The following is a 23,916-nucleotide window of genomic DNA, read 5'->3' as shown; positions in this document are numbered from 1 at the left end:
TGTGCCTTGTTCAAAAAGCAGTCCAGACTGAAGGAACAGCACAGCGTTTAACTGCTTGCGACAACATCTTTCACTCCAGTAACCCTGCATTGGGCAGGGCTAACCTGCTGAAAAGTTACTGAGCAGGGCTAATTCTGCATTCAACTAAAGCTCGCAACTCAGCCTTTCTGACCTCTAACGAGGAAAAGACAAAGAATACACCCCCTCAACTCGGAGTTCCTTCTCGGCTAGTCGGGACGGTCTCCGATCAGGACGTGATATATCACCAAAGTTAGCTAGCTAGATTGTTGATAGCAAAACACGTACATGGAGGCCTCCATGTTTTTTACGCTGAAGCTTGAATGCACGTAGTTTGAAAATGCCGTGAGGTCTAACTTGTCACTTCAGAGTTAAGTGGAATGCAGCAGAACTTGCTGTAAAGTAAAAGGTATGGGTATTTTAGGCAAACTACTTTGACGACTTGCTTCAAAAGTGGGAGTTTCTTAGTTGTGTCTGCAACAAGAATCTCATCTGAACACACTCCGCTGCCCATTGATCCTGCACCAGTGGTTTGGACAGGAAGAATGCTGCCCAATCTGTAGCAGTCCAAATACAAGTCTCCAACATATCTTGTCAGGCTTAGAGGTTGAGCTCTCCAAAGGGCACTACAGGTGGCCACATGATCAAGTCCTGAGCAGATTGGCAGAGGTGCTGGAGGGGTGTAGACAGGTCATAAGCAAAGGTCATCCTCCATCATTGTGTCAACACATCCAATTTCAAGGATAGTTCCTTTCACCCAGGACTGGAGAATGAGATCTTGGCAGGAAGCTCCAGTTTCCTAGTGAGATCACCAGCACAAGTCTCCGCCCTGATATAGTGATGTGGTCCAGTGGCACCAAGACCATGCTCCTCATCGAGCGAACTGTCCCATGGGAGGAAGGAATAGAAGCTGCCTTTGAGAGGTAGAGGCTGAAGTACTCAGATCTCGTCACTGAGTGTAAGGAGGCTGACTGAAGAACCATCATCTACCCGGCAGAAGTAGGATGCCGTGGCTTGGTTGGAACATCATCTTTTCGCCACCCGAGAGATATGGGAGCAACTGGAGCAAACCAGCAGGAGGCCCTGAAAGACCTAACTGAAGATGCAGAGAAAAGGAGCTTTTGGCTCTAGGTGCGGTGAAAGGAGAAGTGTTGGGGTAGTAACATCTAAGCCAAGGTCTAGTTGCAGGTGGTGGCCTGGAGACATCCCTGCCACTGCCACCAAGAGACGTTCTGGGGTTAAAGGAGTGAAATGTTGTTGAGCGGTGGTACCCTACTGATGACCCTGCAGCTGACCTATGCCATATGCATTAATGGTGCCAGTGGGCCTTGTCACAGCCTTAGTCACTGGAAAGGTCTGTATGACTCTGGTTGTGTTAGACATGGTGGCAAGGCTGAAGGAAGAGTGGTAATGATATGGGCACCGGAGGAGGTACGACAAACAGTAATTCAATAGCAGGTCAGCAACTACCTGTGTAATCGATGTCAGAAAACATGGACTACAGCAACACAAAGCTTTATTGATTAGCTGACCCTACTTATTGTTAGCTAAAGCCATAAAGTTAAAAACTCAATTACTCAATAACTAACTACCTAGATGTTTCACAGTACATTTAAAATCTGGCTGAAAAATATGGCAGTGATCTCTGTTTTTATTGGATTTATTATTGTTATGTTACTTTATAAATGAAATAAGGCTGTGGGCGGCTGTGGCTCAGGTGGTAGAGCGGGTTGTCGACTAATTGTGGGCCCACATGACTCCACATGCCGAAGTGTCCTTGGGCAAGACACTGAACCCCAAGTTGCTCCTGATGGCAAGTTAGTGCCTTGCATGGCAGCTCTGCTACCATTGGTGTGTGAATGGGTGAATGAGACACAGTGTAAAGCGCTTTGGATAAAAGCGCTATATAAGTGCAGACCATTTAGGAAAGGGCCACAAGATTGAGAAACACACACATTTTTCATTCTTCAGAGATTTCTTCACCCTTAAGCCCTGAAACATTACAGCATTTTAGTGAGATCTCAGGTTTTAGTGGCTCAGGTGAGGGTTATGTATGTGTATATATGTTATTTTGATTCTATAGTGTCAAGCTTGGGTAATAAAGCTCAGGTTTATAGCTGGGCTGTAAAATGAGACTAGCTGTAGTCCGGCTCTGTGACCTGAAGTCATTATGGACCACGTTCTAGTTATTTACATAGAGGCCCAGATTACTGGGGATGTTTAGAGATTGCAGCTAAGTACGTAATCAGTTATCAGTCATTTAAGGACTGTGTGGATGAAAGTGGGGTCAGTAAGCATGATGTCATTCAGCATTCAGTTTGTATGATGATGATCAGTGGCTGTAAGCTTCTACAGTTGAGGTCATAAGTTTATAGACACCTTGCAGGACCTGCAAAATGTTAATAATAATAATAATAATAATAATGAGGGATAATAAAAATTGCATTTTGTGCTGTGGCTCAGGTGGTAGAGAGGGTTGTCCAGTAATTACAGGATTGACGGTTAAATTTGCAGCCCACGTGACTCCACATGTGGAAGTGTCCTTTGGCAAGACACTGAACCTCAAGTTGCTCCCGATGGCAAGTTAGCACCTTGCATTGCAGATCTGCTACCATTGGTGTGTGTGTGTATGTGTGTGTGTGTGTGTGAATGGGTCAATGAGAAACAGTATAAAGCGTTTTGTAGAACCGCTAAGGTTAAAAAAGCACTATATAAGTGCAGACCATTTACCATTTAGTACTGCCCTGAATAAGCTATTTTGTATAACAGAAGTTTACATATAGTCTACAAGACACAATAATAACTGAATTTACACAAATAACCTAGTTCAAAAGTTTACATTACGATTGATTCTTAATAATGTGTGCTGATATCTGAATGATCAATGACTGCTTTTATGTTTTGTGATAGTTGTTCATGAGTCCCTTGTTTGTCCTGATCAGTTAAACTGCCCACTGTTCTTCAGAAAAATCCTTTAGGTCCTGTACATTCTTTGCTTTTCATCTACTACATTTTTGCCTCCTTTTCAACAGTGACTACATGATGTTGAGATCCATCTTTTCACAACTGGGGTACTCGTACACCGCTATTACAAAAGGTGCAAACATTCAACTGATGCTCAAGAAGGCAACACGATACATTAAGAGCCTGGGGGTGTAAACTTTTGAACAGGATGATCGTGTAAATTGATATTACTTTGTTTAAAGAGCTCCTTTATTTCATGTAGTACTGCCCTTCCGAAGCTTTATGACATGTACATGTTTCCCAGAAGACAAAATAATAACAATTTACACATTCAGTTCAAAATTTTACACCCCCCTGGCTCTTAATGTATCGTGTTGCCTTCTTGAGCATCAGTGTATGTTTGCTCATTTTTTAATAGTTGTGTCTGAGTCCCTCAATTGTCCTCAGTGTGAAAAGATGGGTCTCAACTTCATACAGCACTGTTGGAAAGGGGTCAAATATGCAGAAGATGCTGGAAAAGCAAAGAATGTGCAGGACCTGGAGGATTTTTCTGAAGAACAGTGGGCAGTTTAACTGATCAGGACAAACAAGGGACTCATGCACAACTATCACAAAACATAAAAGCAGTCATTGATCATCCAGGTAACAACACACAGTATTAAGAACCAGGCGTAATGTAAACTTCTGAACCGGTTCGTTTGTGTAAATTCAGTTATTATCGTGTCTTGTGGACTATATGCAAACGTGAAATAGCTTATTCAGGGCAGTACCAAATTAAAAAACAACATGCATTTTTTATGATCCCTTTTATTTATTTTTTTTAGTTTTTAACATTTTGAAGATCCTACAAGATCTATGTAAACCTATGGCCTCAACTGTATATGATTCTATAATAGCTTTGTAGCCCAGGTACAAGATGTATAATTGAAACAAATGTCTAGGCTTGAGGAAATGAGTGAGTGGAACATTTCTGTAAACTGGATTTTTCCTTAAAACAGTCTTTTAAGAGAGAACTTTATCTTGTATAGGATACATTGTTTGGGGGAGTTGAATGAGGACACAAGGAAGACAAGACAAAATCTCATCATCAGTCTTTCCCAGAATAAACAAAGTTCAATAATGCTAGTGAAGATTGTGTGGGTGCATCTTATCTGTGATCTACCCACTGCTTGTGTGTTCCTCTGCCAGTTTGGCCCACACCTCTCCTGTTGAACACTGAGCTCTCTTTTCCACTGCAGGCAAGGCTGAGTCCCTAACGGCCTTGTTTTCTGCTGAACCGTCACCATTTGTGTGTTTTTGGCTCGGGTCAGTCCAAGTGCAAGAGGTTGTAGGTGAGGGTCATTTAAAGTCCTACGCTGCATGGCTGATGCAGACATCTTCCTAGGCAGCATTTTAAAGTGAAAGGTGTCTACTGAAGAGTATAGATCTGGCTGATCTGGAAAAAAAAAAAGGATTAAGAAAAATAGTGTGATGTCCATTATGGTATGCTTTATGATATGTTACAAATTTGTATCCAGGTATCACATTGAATTATTGAAGTAAGCAAAAAAAAAAAAAATGTACTAATGGATTTAATAGCAGAAGGAGGTTCAGCAGTAGCATTTCAGATATTATTTCATTTTTTGTAAGAACAGTGCTAGAGCAGACTCATTCTATGTATTTAAGTTAAAGCGATAGTTCACCCAAGAAATTGAATTCTGTTATCAATTGCTCACCCTCATGTCGTTCCAAACACATAAGACTTTCGTTCATCTTCGGAAAACAAAAGACATTTTTAATGAAACTTTTTTCATTGTACTGTTTTGTTGTTGTTGTGTTTTTCATTAAGAATAATAATGAACCCACCATTCAAACAATTGCTGACCCTGAATTGCCGCTAATTCGGAAGTGAAAGTAAAATCTACATGGCCGCACGGGCATTCATAGGCGTCACATCCCTAAGGAGGACTTGCCTTTTTTTGGTCCGCTCTCGTGTCAGCACAATACACATGCATCGTGGTTTTCTCATTAACACGCATCTATGCTGAAGTGAAGATATTTTGTTTGAACTTTTTGGAGCTTGAAAGTTTTGGTTACTTGGACTGTAAATGGAGGGACAGAAATATCCAAGGTTTCATTAAAAATGTCTTCATTTGTGTTCCGAAGATGAACGAAAGTCTTATGGGTTTGGAATGACACAAGGGTAGTAGAGTAATTGATTTTATTGTCATTATTAGATCATTTTCATTTTTGGGTGAACTATCCCTTTAAGGTGTTTATTAAGGTGCTGCAAGACCTTTTTTAATTTGTTGCCACTGTTCACCAATCACCCCCTGGCTTGCTGTGATAGGCTGTTAAAATGAGAGAGAATAATGCAGCTGTCATAAAACTCAACAATACAGAATTTTATAAACTACGGTATCTCAAATGGTGCTCATTATGTGTTTTTCTGTCTCTCTGTGTTAAACTGAAAATACAAAGCTAACTTTGCCAACAAGCCACACAAGTTCTCACTGTAGTACAGTCTCAGCTTTCCAGCCTCCAGTTTGTCCACAGCTCTGAAACCGACCTGAGCTCAAGTTGGATTAATGGATGAGGCTGGTTTAAACGAGAGAGTGTCATTAGCAGGGCAGATGTGTCCATGTTTTCCCTCTCCAGAGTAGTGAGCTGAAGCTCAGAAGCCTTTAGACAGATGAGAGGAGGAGGGGGTCGGACTGAACAGAAACTGAAGACATCAAGATGGGCATTTATCTGAAAGGTTAGATTGTATAGAGCGCATGGCAGTGGATCAAATAAGAAATCATAAATAGCTTTTAAGAGCAGTAAAATGGAGCATGATAAAAGTTGGGAGAAGAGCAGATCTTGATGAAAGCTTGAACCATTGAAAGAAAAAACCCCCAAAAAGCTTAGGGTTGGGATTTCAACTATGTGGCAGTTTGAAATAGCAAATCTGCTCAGTTCTTGACTTAAAATAGAAACTATATTTGATTTAGATCCTCAAAATAAAATGGATACAGGACAAATTGATTTATTGAGGGATCTTTTGGGTAAATGATTAAATATATTATGGAATGTGATAACAAATAAACAATACAATCAAATGTGAGCATAAATAATGAAATGTTGCACAAATATATGTATTTTATTATTGATTTCTTTCATTATTTACGTATTTAATTGTTTATTTATTTGAATGATGCTATTCATGGGACCTGAAATACATCTTGAAATTTCAACGGTCATTTCCATCATAAAACGTTAGGAGGACGGGATCAAAAGCGGTCTGTGTTTTGATTGGTCTATTGATTGGATTTGATTGTTCATATCTAATTCAACATGGCAGAAATGATAAACTTCCCAAAACAGGTGGACGTTACATTTTTTAATCCTCTGGAAAAAAGAGCTAAAATGACCTGAATAAGCATAAAATTGTTTACAATAATGAATAATGATCTGAAATAATATTCCTCCATACTGATATGACTTCTTAAATAATCTGGGCTGTACTATACAGAAATCGGCACTGTTTAGACTGTCCAATAACAGCGGGATCCCCAGGGGAACGAAAGGTTCAGACAAGACACCATATCACTAAAACCCTAATGATCATGTCTGAGATGGAGCAGAGATGTTAACTCTTTGTCACTGACCTAAGAGATGGATGTGCATGATCACAGAGATGAGAGCTTATTGACATTTTTCGTTGCTAAACTGATTTCAAAAGGATTACTCCAAAATGGACAAGAGCTTCAATTTCCTTTTTTTGTGGACTGCTTCTCAAAAAGTGTTTGAGAAGGGGATTGCAAATAGAACAATTGTTTGTTTATAATAAATGTGCTATTGAGCTGAAAACAATGATCTGAAAGTCAATGAGACTGGTTTGTGGCATAGAACCTATTGAATAGTTCCTGTTGTTCTCTGCTTTGTTTAAATGCACTTTACACAAGTTACCGTAAAATAAATTCAGAGCTCTTCATGTATAAGCCCCTAGACAGCAGCCTAACAGGAAGAATGTGCTTACTTCCTACAAAGCCTACAGACATTTTGCACTTTGTGGTAAATGTGAAATTTTTTTTTGGAAAAACCCCATGCTTTGAGAACTTGGTGCTTCAGATGAGAATGTGTGGGCAGTCCCACACTATGATGCTCATCTGCTGGAACATAATCAAGTTTCAAGTCTGTTTCAGCTTCTTTCTTCTGTGGAACGGTAAAAAGAATTTATTCATGTATTTGTGGTCAGCAAGGCAGTATGAGTTTGAGATCACCCAGAAATTCAAGGACTGAAAGCGTTGAAAATGCACTGACTGGTTGATAAAAATGTTAGTTTTTAGGTTCCTCAATGTAACCAGAGATGATATCTGACATTCTATGCAGTTCTTTGTGGTAAGCATTGTACTGTTTGATATCTGTCGATGTAGCACACTAAAAGGGAAAGAAGACTTGAAGGTAAAATGTGTTTATAGCTTGGGGGGATTTCCATCAAAACTTCATAGACGTTCATCACTTACTGGAACTAATGCACAATATCATAATGGACAAATGATCAATTCAACAGCAAACCCATTGGACAAGTGAAATCTCCAATGTGCTGCCCTGTCCCATGTTTTGGTTGCCTGGAAACCTAATTGATTAAAAAATGGTAGCTAATAACGTAATGCAAAATGAAACATGGAGAGCTAGTGAGCTTTATTAAAGTGCATTAACAAAGACAAATGGAAATGAACTGAATTCCCAGGGAGAGGGTGACAATGTAGCCATAGTCATTATACTCCCCAGGTAAAGTTTATATCACATCATCACCAACACCTTTGTGTTTTCTTGTCACATCCTATATAAAAATATCTGCATGTTCCTGAATCTGAAAAGATTGTTTGTCGTTAGTCATTAGACGGAAGAATTAATCAAAGATAAAGATTGTTCTACTGCAGCAAGTGTGGGATTCAGACACCTGTGCTATAGCTACAGCATTGAGGTATGTCACAACACTATGAAGTGTGTTAAGTTTAAATGTACCAAAAGGCACCTTTTGTTAAGCAAAATTGGTTAAAAAAAAAAAAGTATGGTTTGCTTGCTTTTTACTAGTCTACCAGGCAACTACAAATAACAAACTAATAGCTTGACATGAAATATGCTTGCCTGGGCTAATGATTTGTCCACTCCTAGACAAGAACATGGACTCGAATCCTTATAGCAACATTTTCCAGTAGATAAAGTTTCAGGAACTTCAACTTTCAGGAAACCTGTTGGTCACTTAATTTGGGCCACAAATGATCTTCTTATTCTGAAGTCATTTTTTGATCTAATGATCTAGTGCCTGAAATGAAAAATTAAAGGGTGCCATTTCTTAGTGGTCCATGAATATCTCTAGGCGTTGGTGCTAGAGCATCCTGAGGGGCCCAGCCACAGGACATCTTTCTTCATCCAAGCCCCAGCTTGTGGTCCATCCTCGCCACTATAGCATCTGAAAATGCTGTGGGTGGACATGTGGTGGCTTGAGAAGGTGTGCACGCCCCAGGATGACCTCATTCTTTCCATGGAGAGGCAAAAATACTTCCTGTTTTCCAAAGGCAAACTCATCTGCAGCTGTAAACCGTACTGGCCAATAATGGAACATCATTAAGATGTGTGTTTGCTCTTGGGATAAAGCAGAGGCTTAACTTGGTAACTCCGAAAGTACCCGAAAGGATCCGACTTACTCGTTACATTTCTTTCTCTCTTTGTCACTGACCTGTAATATATGTGCATTTAAAAAGCTTGGCCAGTGAAAGGCTACACATTTTGCAGATTGAGCTCTATAGGATTTCAGTAGTCTGAGGGAAAAGGAGCATTTTGAGTGCTGCAATGAGCGTAGGAGTTGGAAAGGCAGCTCTGGAACAGTCTATGTTGATTGAGTCTGGCAGGGGGAGCAGGTGAGAGCCATGATCAGCTGATCAGAGAGCATAATAATGCCATCTGTTTGACTGTGCAGAGAACATTGTGCCATTGTTCTGGATAGCCATGTTGCAAATGAGTGCAGTCATCGCTTGAGGCCTGTGCTTGCTTACAATTTTCTTGTCCTATCCAAGAGCCACAATTATAAACCACCCTCAAGTGACAAAATGGATGTCTGAGGCTACATCCACATTAATCCGGATAAATTTGAAAACTGCATTTTTGTTTCAAAACGCTCTTCGACTACTGGCATTTTCAAATGTTTTCCAAAAATTACTTGTCCACAGTGAAACGTCTGTCATCCCTATACTGCGCATGCATAAAAAGTAAGAAGCTTTGGCCTGCGTCATTTCCATCAGGTGTTTGTTTAAAAATGCAAAGTGAAGGTTCAACAAAGTGTCCTTAATCTTCAACAACTTATAAAACTGGATAGCAGGCACAACACTGGAGTACAACATCCTTCACCATCTTGTTTGTTTTCAGTTTAATGGGTCACATGACTAAAAATCGTTTTTATGTCATCGTTTTTAAATATCTCAGTTTTCTCAGTCCACACTACAACGTGAATACGGAATTTTCAAATGTATCCACTTGGGAGAAAGTTTTTGAAAAGCTCCATTTTCGCTGGGAAAAAAACGCCACCTCAGTGTAGACGGAAGGCCAAAACGTAGAGATAAAGATGCGTTTTCAAACCTACCCGGATTCATGTAGACGTAGTCTTAGTGTGGACTGAAAAAACTGAGATATTCAAAAACAGTGACGCAGTCACATGACCCATGGAGTTTTCAGATCTATCCGGAATAATGTGGATATAGCCTGAGAGTATGATTCAGTCTTAAAAATATTTCTAACATCTTAAGTGCATTTTCAAACCACACAACACACATGAGAATTCTTGAAAGGATGACTCAGGCTAAAAGGGGAAAATTAGTTTTCTGAATGGTATTCTATGAATTTGGAAGAATAATTACGCAATTAACACCAAGTTACAAGGCAAAATTATGTATATATATATATAACATTAAATAGAAGATATCTGCCTCATGAGTGCAACATAGCCACCAGAAACCTGCATTCTACTCACTTTCCCGTACAAACACACATTGCTCAGCTGTTCAGGAACTGTGGGAACGAGGCAACTTGTTACTCGATAAATTATGAATAGCGGAGAGATTTTGTGTGAGTGGGTGGGTGAGAGAACATCCCTGTGGGAGACAGAGTAAGAGATAAAATATTAGGGAATGAGTGCATTAAGCAGATTGTCCTCATTGTCTGAAGCAGGACAAGAAGCCAGCCTCGATGTGTCCCCCCTGCCCCCACAACTCACAGCGTTGCTTAACCAGTTATTTCCACTAAGCGCATGACCTGAGAGCTTGGATGCACCTTTGACCCCTTTGGTATCTATGAAGGAAAGAAATGGGGTCATGGTGGACAGTTAGCCTGCGTGGGCCACTGAAAGGGCAAACTCATATAACATAGGAGCTGAAAGATATTCTCACGTTTAGCAGGGTTACATTCATCCTGTGTATCATCATACAAGTGTCTGTTGTGACGAGTAAGTAGTATGTTAGTCGTCTTAGTAGTTTAAATATCTTAGGTGTCAATATATAATTTTATATTTTATTTGCTCTGTTGTTGGTATGAGTAGCCTTTGGAAATTGTTTCAGAGCAGCTCCTGCCTAAATCACAACTACTCACTATCCACCACAGTAAATGTTTACACAAGCCCAGTGGAAATTAGGTAGTTCCTAAAAATGTGAAAGTCACTAATTACTAATGACTGACCTACAGTGATGTAGATTTCCAGATTAAAAGCAAAAAACAAGCCTTGAAAAGTAAATTGAACCATTATGACTATTACCCCACTGATGGACAAATGATAACGTAATTTAAGTTTAAAATGTAAAAGTTTGACTAATTATACACATTAATACAAACTATAGGAAATAAGAGAGCAGTTGAATCCCTGGTAGGTGCCTGGTAGGATCCCTTTGTAGATAATGTCTCTGATGCACCGTGTTTGCAGCCTCAACAAAATGGCACACACTGGTGTTGTTGCACCTAAAGACAGTTGTGCTCTGTGATGGGTTGGCACCCCATCCAGGATGTCCCCCACCTTGTGCCCCAAGTCCTCTGGGATAGGGCCCAGGTTCTCCAGTGGCCCTGTGTAGGATAAATGGTACAGAAAATGGATGGATGGATGGATGGATGGATGTAGTTAATTGTTTTTAGCACATAGGTCAGTAGTTGGTGGGATACGGGAGAAAAAAGAGTAACACACTCCATAGAAGGTGCTTTATGAACCAATTGGAGTGTGCTTCAACAAACATCAGTTTTTATTTATGTGTTTATTTTTGTGAAAGTCAGTAGGGAGTAACCAACAAACACTGGTGGCCATTATATCAACCTCCTCTTCAACTGTCAGGCAGCTGTGAATGGGAAACTAATATCCCAGACACACAATCTGCTTGTCCCTACCACCCAGGCTAGTGATTTTTCCACTCCTGTAGCCCAAGGCCTTTTTTGTTTTCCACTCAAGGTGCTTCAAAGTAGGCCAGTTGATGGAAATCTTGCATAATCTGGCAAAAACAAACGAGCTGCTGGCCTTGTCTGAATGCATCAATGAAGTGCACCATATTTTTCCCATTAAGAATGAAATTAACTGTTTTATATTTTTCTGTTGGTGTTGGGTAATCTTTAAAAAATGCAAACAGCATACATTTTTCATTCAAAATGCTTACTTTTTCTAACCAAAAAATCTAAAGTGACATTATCGGACATTTGCAATAATTTCAGTGCGCTGTTAACACTCATGTAATTCTCCCCATAATAATTAGCCTAGGTGGTTAGCTTAATGTGGGCCAGACGTGTTACCACTAGAGTTTATGTTCATTCCATTTTAAAATCCAGTTCACCAAAAGAGATGGAAACTGTTACCTAATAGTAGCAAAGTGTCTGACAACAAGCAGCCTTTTTTTGCACAAATCAATATTAACTAGTTTGAATTGAACTGTATTTGCTTTTAGTATCAGTGACCTGTTATGTCTCAATAAGCCTTAATGGTGTGTTTGGCTTTTGTGCTGATGACAATCTTTTCTCTCCCCCTCCCCCCAGTGCCAGACGACCTCACGCCCGAGGAGCAGCAAGAGCTGGAGAACATCCGGCGACGCAAGCAGGAGCTGCTGGAGGACATTCAGGTATCAGAGCTCACTCTAAACTAAAAATGTAGTGACATTTAGTCTCTGAACATATGTTTATTAGAATGCAGCATTATTCAAAAATGGGTCAGTTGATTTGAAAATTAAAGGGCAGCCTAGTTTCTGTGGTTGTTCTGAATAGATTATCTGTATTTGATGAGCATGAAATGGCTCAGTCTGACTGATACTGAAAGTATGGCAGTGTCTTCTACATAAAGAGAGTGATGCAGCAGCGCTTTAGTCCTTTAACCTGTCCAGCTCTCTTACCTCCTCATCAGTACACTCAAAGGTAGATTACTATCTAGTCGAGCTGAATCTCCTTCATAACTAACATTTTTGTATTGGAATTTGGGTCCACCGTTTACTTTCTCCACTGTTTCTATGTTGGATTTGTCATTAATGACATTGATTGTCTCTGAAAAAATGGTGAGTGGGAAAATAATACTCTAATACTTTTGTTTTTAGGAGCTAACAGCTAACATAATTTTTGGTGCATAATTCTATTTGAGAGTCTTTCATTTTTTTTTTCTCCTATTACACACCATTGTAACTGCACTAGGGTGGCATGGTGGCTTAGTGGTTAGACTAAGCTACTTGAATCCTGCCTCCGCCCTGTGTGTGCAGAGTTTGCATGTTATCCCCATGCTTTGAGGGTTTCCTCCGGGAACGCCGGTTTCCTCCCCCAGTCCAAAGCCATGCATTGTAGGTTGATTGGCATTTCCAAACTGTCCGTAGTGTGTGAATGTGTGTGCAATAGCGCCCTGAGATGGGTTGGCACCCTGTCCAGGTTGCCTCCCCGCCCTGTGCCCTGAGCTCCAAGCTCCCCGCGACCTGTGTAGGCGGTATGGAAAATGGATGGGTGCAACTTCACTAGTAATATCGGCACAGCACACAACTGCTACCTTCTCACTAGAATTAAAAAAATACAGCACCAAGCAACAAATTAGCTTTTCCTAATTTTTAAAAATTTCAGACAGCTGTCAAAATTGCATTCAGGTTTAACCAGCTGCAGTTTACAAAGCATCGAGGTTGTAAGTACTGATTGCGATCTGAAGAATATAACACGCAGTGCTTCGGATTTGCCAAACACCGGCTTTGCCAGTAATGGTAGTAAAGTGCAGAGACACAGCTTTCAAAATGTCAAGGACGTGAGTCAGTGTAACAGGAAGAGGAATCCAGGAGATGTGTACAAGAGACCAATTACATGAACCAAGTCGCTCTGATCAGACGCAGTTATGTGAAGTCGCCTTCCACAGTCTTAAAGTAATTCCAGTGAAGACAAAATTGTCTTAACACTCATCTCTTTTAGCCCATTGTATCTATTGCAGAAAGTTTTATGGTTGTCGAGGAGGTTTTTGAGACAGGGACACAGAGAGAGTGACGGAACTCTCTCTGTGTCCCTGTCTCAAAAACCTCCTCACCCTTCTGTTCTTCCTCCTCCTCCTCCTCCTCCCAACTGCAGGTCAAGGTCTGGCATTACAAACATCGCTTTTGTTTGCAGACACAAGCATCTGAGGAATTTGTTGTGATTGCTAATGTCTTGGAAACAAGAAGCAGAATTAAACAGTGATTTCCTTTCTGACTTGTGGTGAATTTCAATCCAAGGCAAAGAAAAGATGATTATATCTAAATGGACATTGGAAAAAAATGCAGAAAATTCCACTTATTATATTTGTTTAAATCTAAGTGAGACATAAATGTGTTTTGTTACAGTCCTGAGGGAGGTCTTTTTTGTGAAATGTGAGACGTGGTCTCCAGACAGAGGATAACAGAGGATCTGTAGCAGGAGATTAAGCTCAGAAAAGACACCCTAAGAAAGAGTAATCCAATTTCACCATCATTCTGAAACCCTTGGTCAGTTTTCCTCCCTTTAATGTAATTTATATCTGAAGGAGCTGACCTGGGGCACAAAGAAGGGCTTCATCTGTTAATATTAGATTTGAGTCAGACCTGCTTTGGCTGGGATGGAGCGCACAGGAAGCAGCAAAGGTAGAATAGTGAAGAAGCAAAGGATGTAATGATTCGTGTTCTCAGTGCACTGAATACAATTCCTGATGAATCAAACACATTGGTCAAAAATATATATTTTTAAGTGCGAATAAATGGAATAAAACAAATAAACACACATCATTTACAAACCTCACTAGCTGTACAGCATGTAAGTGGCTTAATTCATTCATTTATTCATTTTCAATACCTTCTTTATCCTGCTCAGGGTCCCAGTAGATATCAGGAACACTGGGATTCATTCTGGATGGTGTATGCAGGCCATCACACACACACACACACACACACACACACACACACAAACACAAACACACCTGTGTTTGCACACTCATTCACAATTTGGGCAATTTAGCAGAGATAAATCTCTTACTGTTGTGTGTTTGGGAGGTGGGAGGAAACAGACACAGAGTGAACGCGTGAAGCAGAGCTCGGTATCGAACGGGGAACCCTGAGCCACCACCATGCTCAAAATGCGTTATAATATTTCTTAAAGCATCACTGAATCAAATTGATGTTTAGTGTATTGAATTGCATTAAATCATTCTTCACCTAAGCTGCTTTTGAATCAAACTGACAATGAATCACGACTTGAATTGAGTCATGAGTCATGTCAGCCCTATGATTCATATAGCTATCAAACAAGCCTGAGGGAGTTTCAATAATTTAGCACTGGTTTATCCCTGATTATACCATGGTCTGTCTGAATACTCGATTCTGATTGGCTGTGCATTAAAACTGTATAATGCATAGATAGTTCTCTCTCTCTCTCTCTCTCTCTCTCTCTCTCTCTCTCTTGATCTCATGGACTCTTTAGAGTCCTGAGTGCGTGGCCTCCACTCTCTGTACCACACACTCTTCATTCTCATCACGCTGATGAACTGATGATTGACTGGCCTTCCGTCATCAGAATTTCTACATATACTTTGTCACAATGTAATAAAACTTTACACCACTGCATCATTACAACATCATCATGTGATGTCATCACAGTGCACATTCACTCAAAGCCCTCTTCGAATCACATGCATCAAACATGAGTACATCTAAAAGGTCTCATTTACCAACAAACATCACCGTGAAAGAACGTGCAAAGCAATTTCGTGCAAATTGCAATTTCGTCAATTCAAGTTAAAAAAAAAAACTAACACAAAAAACTCATTCTAACGTAAGTGAGAACAATAACTGATAACAGGATTATATTGACCTATAAAATGGTGAAAAAGTATGACAAGTTGTTAACAAATAAAAATTTTATTCGCTGTGGTTAGGGTTAGGGGTATAAAAACTTCAGGACATGCAGTTAGTGGAAAGTAATTAACTTTGGGACACATCACACCACACCATCACTGATTGTTTTCATATTACAGCACGCCCTGTTAGAGTCTATTCCCCACATTCCACCATCTCATTCATGTTCTTCAGCCTAAAATGAATTCTATCTATAAAATGCCATTTATGCTTCTTGTACACTAACCATCTTTCCTGTCTTCCTCGCAGCGTTTGAAGGATGAGATAGCCGAGGTGACCAGCGAGATCGAGAACCTGGGCTCCACTGAGGAGAGGTAGTACTTTAGTCCTTTTTGTTCCCTCCAACCTCGCCATTAACCTTAAATCTTAAATCAGGAGCGCCGGCCTCCAGACCTGTTCCAAAATGACTTTCTCGTGCAAAATTCCCATACGTTCTACAGCACTGTAAATCTTTCATTAGCTCAATCCCTCTTTTGATGGGAACCCCTTGAATAATTTACACCAAACAGACAATAGGGAATCACTAGAGGAGAGCCTGAGTGCAGGACGATTCTACCTTCACAAAACAGCCATTTACAAAGCTGTCATGTTTTTTTTTTTTTAGATCTGTTCATGCACCATAGTGGATTTGAGCACATTTAGGATCCATTAGTTGGCCATGTTAGAAAGAAGCATATGATTGTTTTAGCTAATGGAACATCTTTCTGCGTCTAATGTTCCACCAGTGGTTTTTGTGTCTGCCTGGAGGAGCCAGTATGTTGTAGCTGATTTGTACAAAAATATGCTTTGCATTAAACATATTTTTCTATATTAACAGTAGGGACGGGTAATATAGACTTAAAACTATATCACGATGTTTCATGGTATGTTTTTGCAGTAACGATATAAATGGTAACATTCAACATTATCTTTTTTGGCCAGAAGTCACATCAGCATACAGTCTTCAGAGGTGCGCAAACGCAAACATTGATCCAAAAAAGTAAAACTTAATCCTGACTAAAAGATCATTGAGCACTAAACTATACCAATCACGTAGGCTAAAAAACAGAATATGAATTTCAATTCAGAAATTAAAATTGCAAACACCAATACTCGCTGGTGTCATAATCTATCCTCCGCATTCCGCCATGATTGTTCTTGTTCAACATGTGAGATGCCCAAAACACGAGTGTAATCATTGATATAGTGAATCATTCTATGAGGAAACTTTTATTTAGCATTTTTGGAAGGAATCTCCAGTGTCAGTACATCGTAGCAGTCAGAGGTAAATCTGTTCCTTTAAGTCTTCCAACACAAGAAAGTCTTCAGGATGGAGGGCTTTGCTTTGCTTTCTCAGAAACGTGACTGCCTTATTAACTTTAAGAGAGAGAGAAAAAAGAAACGCTCGTTGAAGCGCAAGCAATTAATTATATTGGAAAAAAAGGCTTCCTTTTTTCCGGTTGCAACAACTTCCATTTGTATTGATACTTTGTGCCAGTTTCCATGGAAGTGAAGATTTTGTTCTCTTGAACACATGGGACGGAAACTGTGCTTTATTTGCAAATGTTTTAAGCGCCGATATTCCAGTTTTTCGCATAAGTTAAATTCACAGCTTGGAAGGAAACATGGCTTTTGACAGCTTATAAATTGAAACCATTTCTTGATAGTAAACCTATGGCTGTTTCAATTTTTATTTATTTATTTATTTTTCATGTACCTTACCTTTGTCTAACTCTGAATGTCTTCATCAGGAAAAACATGCAGAGGAACAAGCAGGTGGCAATGGGCCGCAAGAAGTTCAACATGGACCCTAAGAAGGTGATTAATTAGAGCCGTTAAAGATTTTATTGATGTGGGCAGGGCGTGCAGTATATTGATGATGAACTCCGTTTTGGTTCCCAGGGGATTAAATTCCTGATTGAAAATGATCTTCTGAAGAACACCAGTGATGACATCGCTCAGTTCCTCTACAAGGGCGAGGGCCTGAATAAGACAGCAATAGGGGACTACCTCGGAGAAAGGTGTGTATGCTTGTATTATATGTAGGTTTTTTAAATCAGTTTTGAAGATTTCTTTGTTAGGGCTGGCCAATATGATGATATGATATGATATAGATATTATGATATAAATACATTATGGCTGCGTTCGAAATCACATACTGTGACAGTACCTACTGCTCAGCTGTTGATACAATACCTACTGGTCAGTATAAGTGTGTAGCATGAATACAGTCTGGACGTACAACATCCGCCATGTTGGCACTGTCCAGTGACCTACAACTTAAAAAGAGCCGACACTGCCTTCCGCCATTTTTGAATCAGACTGCTCTTCCGCGCCAGTTCCACTGCCTTGTGGGATAGCGCAATGTCCATTGGCTCCATACTGCAGAATCTCAGCGGAAGGAGAAGGTCATCCGCCTACTGTTTTATGAATACTGCGATTTTGGACATACTACTCCTTTGGCATACCGCTTTTCGCCTACTGTATAGCAGGGTAGTAGGGATAGGAAAGTAGGAAAACAGCTGAATTTTATTATCCTTTTTTTTTAATTTCTAGAAAAAGAATTAACATTAATTTTTATATGATTAATATTTAAAAATAACACTATTTAACAAGAAGATAAAATAAAACAAAATGTAAATCTGTAGATTCAGTATGATATTTTACCATCAAAAAAAGTTTCTTATTGTTATTAAATGTCACGACACGGCATGCAAGTTGGATGCAGGTGCAGATTTAATTGAACGAAACAAAAGTACAAACACAATTGATTAAACACACATAACATGAACTATGGAATCTAGGCAGAGAAAAACAGAAACAAAGAAACGCGACATTAGACAAACCCAAAACGAACTGTGCAGTGCAAAACGCGACTTATATAGTGAAGCTGATTAACCAAAAATGTGAATCAGTTGAAACCAGTCATGTATGAATAATTTATCATAATTTATCATGATATCGGTATTATATCATCACGTTACCCAGCCCTATTCTGAACCTGTTGTAGTCCTTGTTGTCTCTTTGTTGGCAAAACCTCAGCAGAATTATCTGTTATGTGTCATGAAGTATTATGATAAGATATTTTTTGCCGTATCAGCCACCCATACTCTTCTACAGTGTTAAACCATTGACCTTTTGTCTCATCTAACTTAGATTTGTGTTTCAGTTCCTCATAATAAGAGAAAGCTCTGTTTCTGTATCTTCCCCTTGCTTTCTTTGGGATGACGGAACCAGATGGTGTGGATTGCTCTATTAATCCCATCTCCAATTGTGTTTTATTTTCTTACTTTGCTTCCTTCTGAACAAATTACTTCAGAATGTTGGTTCTAATAATAAACCGTAGCCACATATTTTCCAGTTGTCTCCTTTCAGCCAACATGCAGTGACTCTGTATTGACTGTAGACCTCTATCATTCTCTCTCTCTTTCTGTCTACGGACAGTATATCACGTCCTCTTCCCCACTTCTCTGTCTCTCTCTCTCTCTCTCTCTCTCTCTCTCTCCCTCTCTCCCTCTCCCCTGATTCTGCTGCTTTTACTGACCACAGTGTGTGGGTGTGTCCAAATGAGATGTAGGGAAAAGAGCAAATTGGTATCTCCATTTCATAGTTAGTCTATCAGGGAAGGACGGATGGTGAGATGGGAGGTCTGCATTACTTAATCCGTGAGATTGTGATACCAGCGGAAAGAAAGGAAAGGCAGAAGGGTCAGAGAAAGCTCTATTATGGCATCCCACAATCCCCCCTGGGGCATATCATTGCCTGAGTATAGCGCAGGTCAAATGTGATGTCATGCTTTTGATAAAAGGAATGCGTGCATGCGGTTGGTTGGTTGTATTTTGGTTATTATATTTATTCATTTTAGTCAATGCCTGAATAGCATCAAATATTAGTTAACAGCGTTTCAGTTGATGAGAAAATGCAAAAATGAACCCAATATTCACACATTTTATGTATTAACTTAATCATGTATCAACAAAAATATAAACACTCCCTTGTTATGAAAACCTGATCTCCTGAAGTATTTCAATGGGTACACTATTGTAATATTATATTGTTCTTTATGCTTTAGTTATTCATTGTCCGGGTTTTAGTGCATGGTTTCTGGAAGAGTGTATGCACAATGTGACTTACCATTCTACCTTGTCTTACTTACGTTCAGGCTCACTTGTGCATTTGTGTCATTTTGTGTAGAAGCAAGTTGTAATATTAGGTTTATGTTGTGTATATGTCTAATTAATCTCATATGTGTATACAGGGTTCGTACAAGGTGCTTGAAGTGCTTGAATTTGGCTTTTTGAAATTCAAGTACTGAAAATAGCCATTTTTTATCTAGCGGTGCTTAAAAAGTGCTTGAATTATAAAAAGTAAATAAATACGAAATCGCTAAATGAATTTAAAGGGTTTATTTTTTGTAGAACACGAATACAGTCCTTTCACTTAAACTATGACTCCCTGCTGCAGCCCCTCCCTTTCCCTCTCCTCCTGCTATTCACTTACTCATTTTGATAGAGATAGCTCCGGTCCATTTTTCAGACCCCTTTAGTGACTTTCTTTTCCCCTTCCAAACAGCGCCTAGCGACAAATCTAGTGACATTTTGAGCAAACCTTAGTTAATTTCCATAGAAGAGAGTCGTTAGTACTGCCCTGTGACTGTGAGGTCCTGCTTTCCTGCCACAGGTACACCTCTCTCTGTGGCTACTCTCTTCAGTGAGGGGGAGAGAGGAGAAATAACAAGAAAATATAGCTGCAAGCAGCAATTATCAGGGTTCAAGCCATTTCGGGCCCTTAAATACATTATCGTGCAATCTTTTAAGCTCTAAATCAAAGAAAAACCAAGATCATTTTAAGAAATATCGGCCTTCATTAAGCTTGTCTAATAGCTGCTGAACATTGCTCGACCAATGTTTTTCAAGATTCTCAATTGTCCTCATATATGCTGATTGGACCTTGGACAAGGACAATTCATGCAATATTTATTTATCAAGTCTATTGGGCCAATGGTCCCACGTTTAGTGTTAATTTAATGTTTTTCTCTGTTATAGCGCCACCAACTGGTTACAATCAGTATTTTTTTTTTTACTTCTTTCCTCAGATTTAGCCCATACATAAGTATCCCAATTTTGGTGAAAATCTCAATCCATTCAAGAGTTATAGTCATTTAAGTAAAAGTGGCCACACGCACTTCAAACTTTTTGAGGTGCCCTTGTAAGAGTAAATCAAAAGTTCAGCCATTTTTTTTTAGAATTATTGATCTAAGGAGTCCAAAGAATTATCTTGCAATAGATTTATTTCAGTTGAGCAAAAAACCTAGGACTATTTCGCGAAATTGTTTTTTTAAATAATCTCAAATATTTAACGACTGATTTGATTGACAGCAGTATTCCTAGAGGGAAATTTAATCAGAATGAGGAGATCTAACATATGATACAAAGAAAATGTGAATGTCTGAAACATCAGATAATATACAATCCTTTACACACCATTTATACAGCCATTTTCATGTTTTTTTTTTTCCTCATATAGCGCCACCAAGTGGCCAAACTATTTATGTCAGGTGAACTCAGACTGAGTCTTTACATAAGTATATCAAGTTTGGTGAAAATATCTAATTTCGTTTAAGAGTTATAGCCATTTAAGTAAAATAAGCCACGCCCACTTCAAACACTTTGATGTGCCCTTGCAAGGGTAAAGAAAAGGTTCATCTTTGATAACTATTTATCAAAGAAGTCCAAAGAATTGTCCAGCAATAGTTTTATTTCAGTGGAGTGAAAAACCTAGGACTAGTTTGCAAAAGTAGGTTTTTATCTGTATTTACTGACACCAATGCTTCTTGAGGCAAAGTTGTTTAGAATGAGAAGAGCTATCACGTGATATATATTACTTGTGTATATAACACTGCATTATATACAACCATTAACACCTAAAACAAATCGTGAGCCCCCTTTCCGGAAGGGGGCTGTGCCTTTACAGCTCATGCGTCAGCTACTATGGTAACCAATCAGGAGAAACAGATTGATTGACACCGTGAATGCCGGTGTTCAGCCCTATATGTATGAACCAGAGTCGGACAGAAGGAGAGACTCCGGCAGAAGTAACAACTGTGAGAATGAACCAGGACGTTTCTGAATGGTTACTGTGTGAATACAATCAGAGACAATGGTAACTTTAGCCACATTAGCCGTGGAATCTGCTAACAAGCACATTCGGAAAGTCGATTTGCCAACATTCACAAAATATAAAATGCGATACTCACATCTTCCGGATATGAAGCTGGATTGGGAACAGTTAGTACTGATCCATGCTTGAGAATCAACTTTCCAGGAGTACATGAAGGCTCTTATGTTAATTTTTACAGCCAACAACAGAACACTTACAACGCTTACTGTAGCTGCACCAGGGCGGAAAACATAGTGGACTGTGTGCAGCTCACTCAGGGGAGGATATATGCTAATAGGGCAGAGTCCGTCACCAGTTGTGGGCGGGGCCTGTTTTAATGTGACGTCACATTGGAGAGAAAATGACTTGTTTTGAGACATTGTTTATGATATATGTTGTGTACACACACTGCTGATGCACACTTATGTTCAAACACCATGTATAAGTGAATTTTGCATAAAACGTCTCCTTTGAAAAGAAGAAATAAAGAATATGTTTGAATGACATATCTTGTAAAGTCCTTGAAAACAAAAACAAATAGTGCTTGAAACGTTCTTGAAAGTCCTGGAATTTCATTATGAAGCATCTGTACGAACCCTTTGTATAGGATGCGTTTGGGAGAGTTAGTAACCCGCTACTGGTGTTCATTCACTGTTCAGCTTCAGCTCACGCAGCTTAAGCGGCTCAATACCACAACGTTATTGACTTTGACTGGATTATTTCAAACACTAGAACTATTCTTTCCTATATAAACTATATAAAAACTCTTAGAGTTTTCTTCAAAAAACATTGTTAATGCATTATTAATATCTTCCATGTCATTTTTTTTCAACAGTACGTTTTAATTGAAATCAGTGGTAGTGCTCGCTACACATCTTAAATTCAAATGCACAGTTTTTGCATTCAAATGTGTATTTTATTATAAATTTGACGGCTATTCAAAGTTCGAATGTTCATTTTACAGCCCTAGAGGATACAAGAGGACAGATGCAGAGTGAATGGCTAAAATGTGGGTGTGTCAGGAATCTCCGCCTCGTGCTGGGAGCTGTGTGCAGTTCAGTGTTTTGCCGCTTGACTTTGCTGAGCATTTTGTTTTATGTTGTTATTCTCCAATTTACTGATCGTAGTTCTGTTTTGTCACCTGATCTGCAATATCAAGCCCAGCAGAAATGATTGAGGCCATGTCCATATATCGTACAATAAGTCGATAACGTAATTATCGTGACAGGCCTACCGCCCCAGTCCAGAATGAGTGCGGACTCGAGTATTCGGACCAAGTGTGAAAACATATTTAATAGAACACCATTCGTTCTTTGATAGCTCTGCATTAATTCATATGAGTGTGTATTTGTTGACATGACTGACGTCTTGATTGACACAGACTATACTGTATGGCTCAGTTGATCATGACTAATATAAATACATGATGGATAAAGTTAGAAAGAAAAAGACTTCAGAGACAAATACTGATGTTGAATTTTGCAAAACTCAGGTTCTTATGTACTAGGCTAATTTCCTGTCTTTTTTGGTCTCCAGGGATGACTTCAACATCCAGGTGCTGCACGCGTTTGTGGAGTTGCACGAGTTCACAGATCTGAACCTTGTTCAGGCGCTCAGGTAAAGCAAACACCCTGCCCTTTTGATGGACCTAAATAAGCAAATACTAAACACTAGCACATTTTCCTCATACCTCCAGGGTTGGGGGTTCTATTCCCACCTCCGCTCTGTGTGCATGGAGTTTGCATGTTCTCCCTGTGTTTTGGGGGTTTCCTCCAGGTAATCTGGTTTCCTCCACCAGTCCAAAGACATGCGTTGTAGGCTGATTGGTGATTGGCATGTCTAAATTGTCCGTAGTGTGTGAGCGATTGTGCCCTGCTATGGATTGGCACCCCATCCAGGGTAAGCGGTACAGAAAATGGATGTATGGATGGATGGACTCTCCTGATCATGTACTGTCAGCATGACTATTTTAGAAACACACTGAACTGACTGCTCTGAATGATGTGATGTGTGCAGGCAATTTCTTTGGAGCTTCAGACTGCCAGGCGAGGCACAGAAGATCGATAGGATGATGGAGGCTTTTGCCCAACGCTACTGCCAGTGCAACCCGGGAGTCTTCCAGTCCACTGGTAGGTCAATGAGTGTGTGTGTATGTGTCTATGTCTGGGTTTATGTGTGCCTACTGAGTCATTATGTCACTTACCTACAAATATTCATGAATATATTTTTAGAAACGTAGAGGAATATAGTTTTTCACTGCAGCGCAAACGTGTTCACAGGACTATTTTTTAAATCCTGTCTACTTTCGATGGAATTCTGAGCAATCCCGCCTGTTCCCTCAGTTATTTCCGCATATATTTGTGTTGATGCTTTCTAATGAATTAGTTATTTTAAACTACAGCCATCTGAACCATTTACTAAAGAAGAATAATTG

General features: G+C 39.5%; 1 protein-coding gene across 3 annotated transcripts in view; it reads left to right on the top strand.

Annotated features, from left to right (window-relative positions):
* cyth1a (cytohesin 1a) overlaps nucleotides 1-23,916 on the top strand; it is a 71,619-nt gene that overhangs the window by 29,003 nt on the left and 18,700 nt on the right. For all 3 annotated transcript variants that reach the window (XM_053654012.1, XM_053654021.1, XM_053654030.1), the window contains exons 2-7: nucleotides 12,007-12,089; nucleotides 15,594-15,658; nucleotides 17,075-17,141; nucleotides 17,226-17,344; nucleotides 23,019-23,099; nucleotides 23,499-23,611. In XM_053654012.1, coding sequence (XP_053509987.1) covers nucleotides 12,007-12,089; nucleotides 15,594-15,658; nucleotides 17,075-17,141; nucleotides 17,226-17,344; nucleotides 23,019-23,099; nucleotides 23,499-23,611 — 528 coding nt within the window. The remainder of the gene's footprint in view (nucleotides 1-12,006; nucleotides 12,090-15,593; nucleotides 15,659-17,074; nucleotides 17,142-17,225; nucleotides 17,345-23,018; nucleotides 23,100-23,498; nucleotides 23,612-23,916) is intronic.

The sequence above is a fragment of the Ictalurus furcatus genome, chromosome 2 (genome assembly GCF_023375685.1).
Source record: "Ictalurus furcatus strain D&B chromosome 2, Billie_1.0, whole genome shotgun sequence".
In the NCBI taxonomy this organism is placed as follows: Eukaryota; Metazoa; Chordata; class Actinopteri; order Siluriformes; family Ictaluridae; genus Ictalurus; species Ictalurus furcatus.
This window is presented reverse-complemented; position numbering and strand designations above follow the sequence as displayed.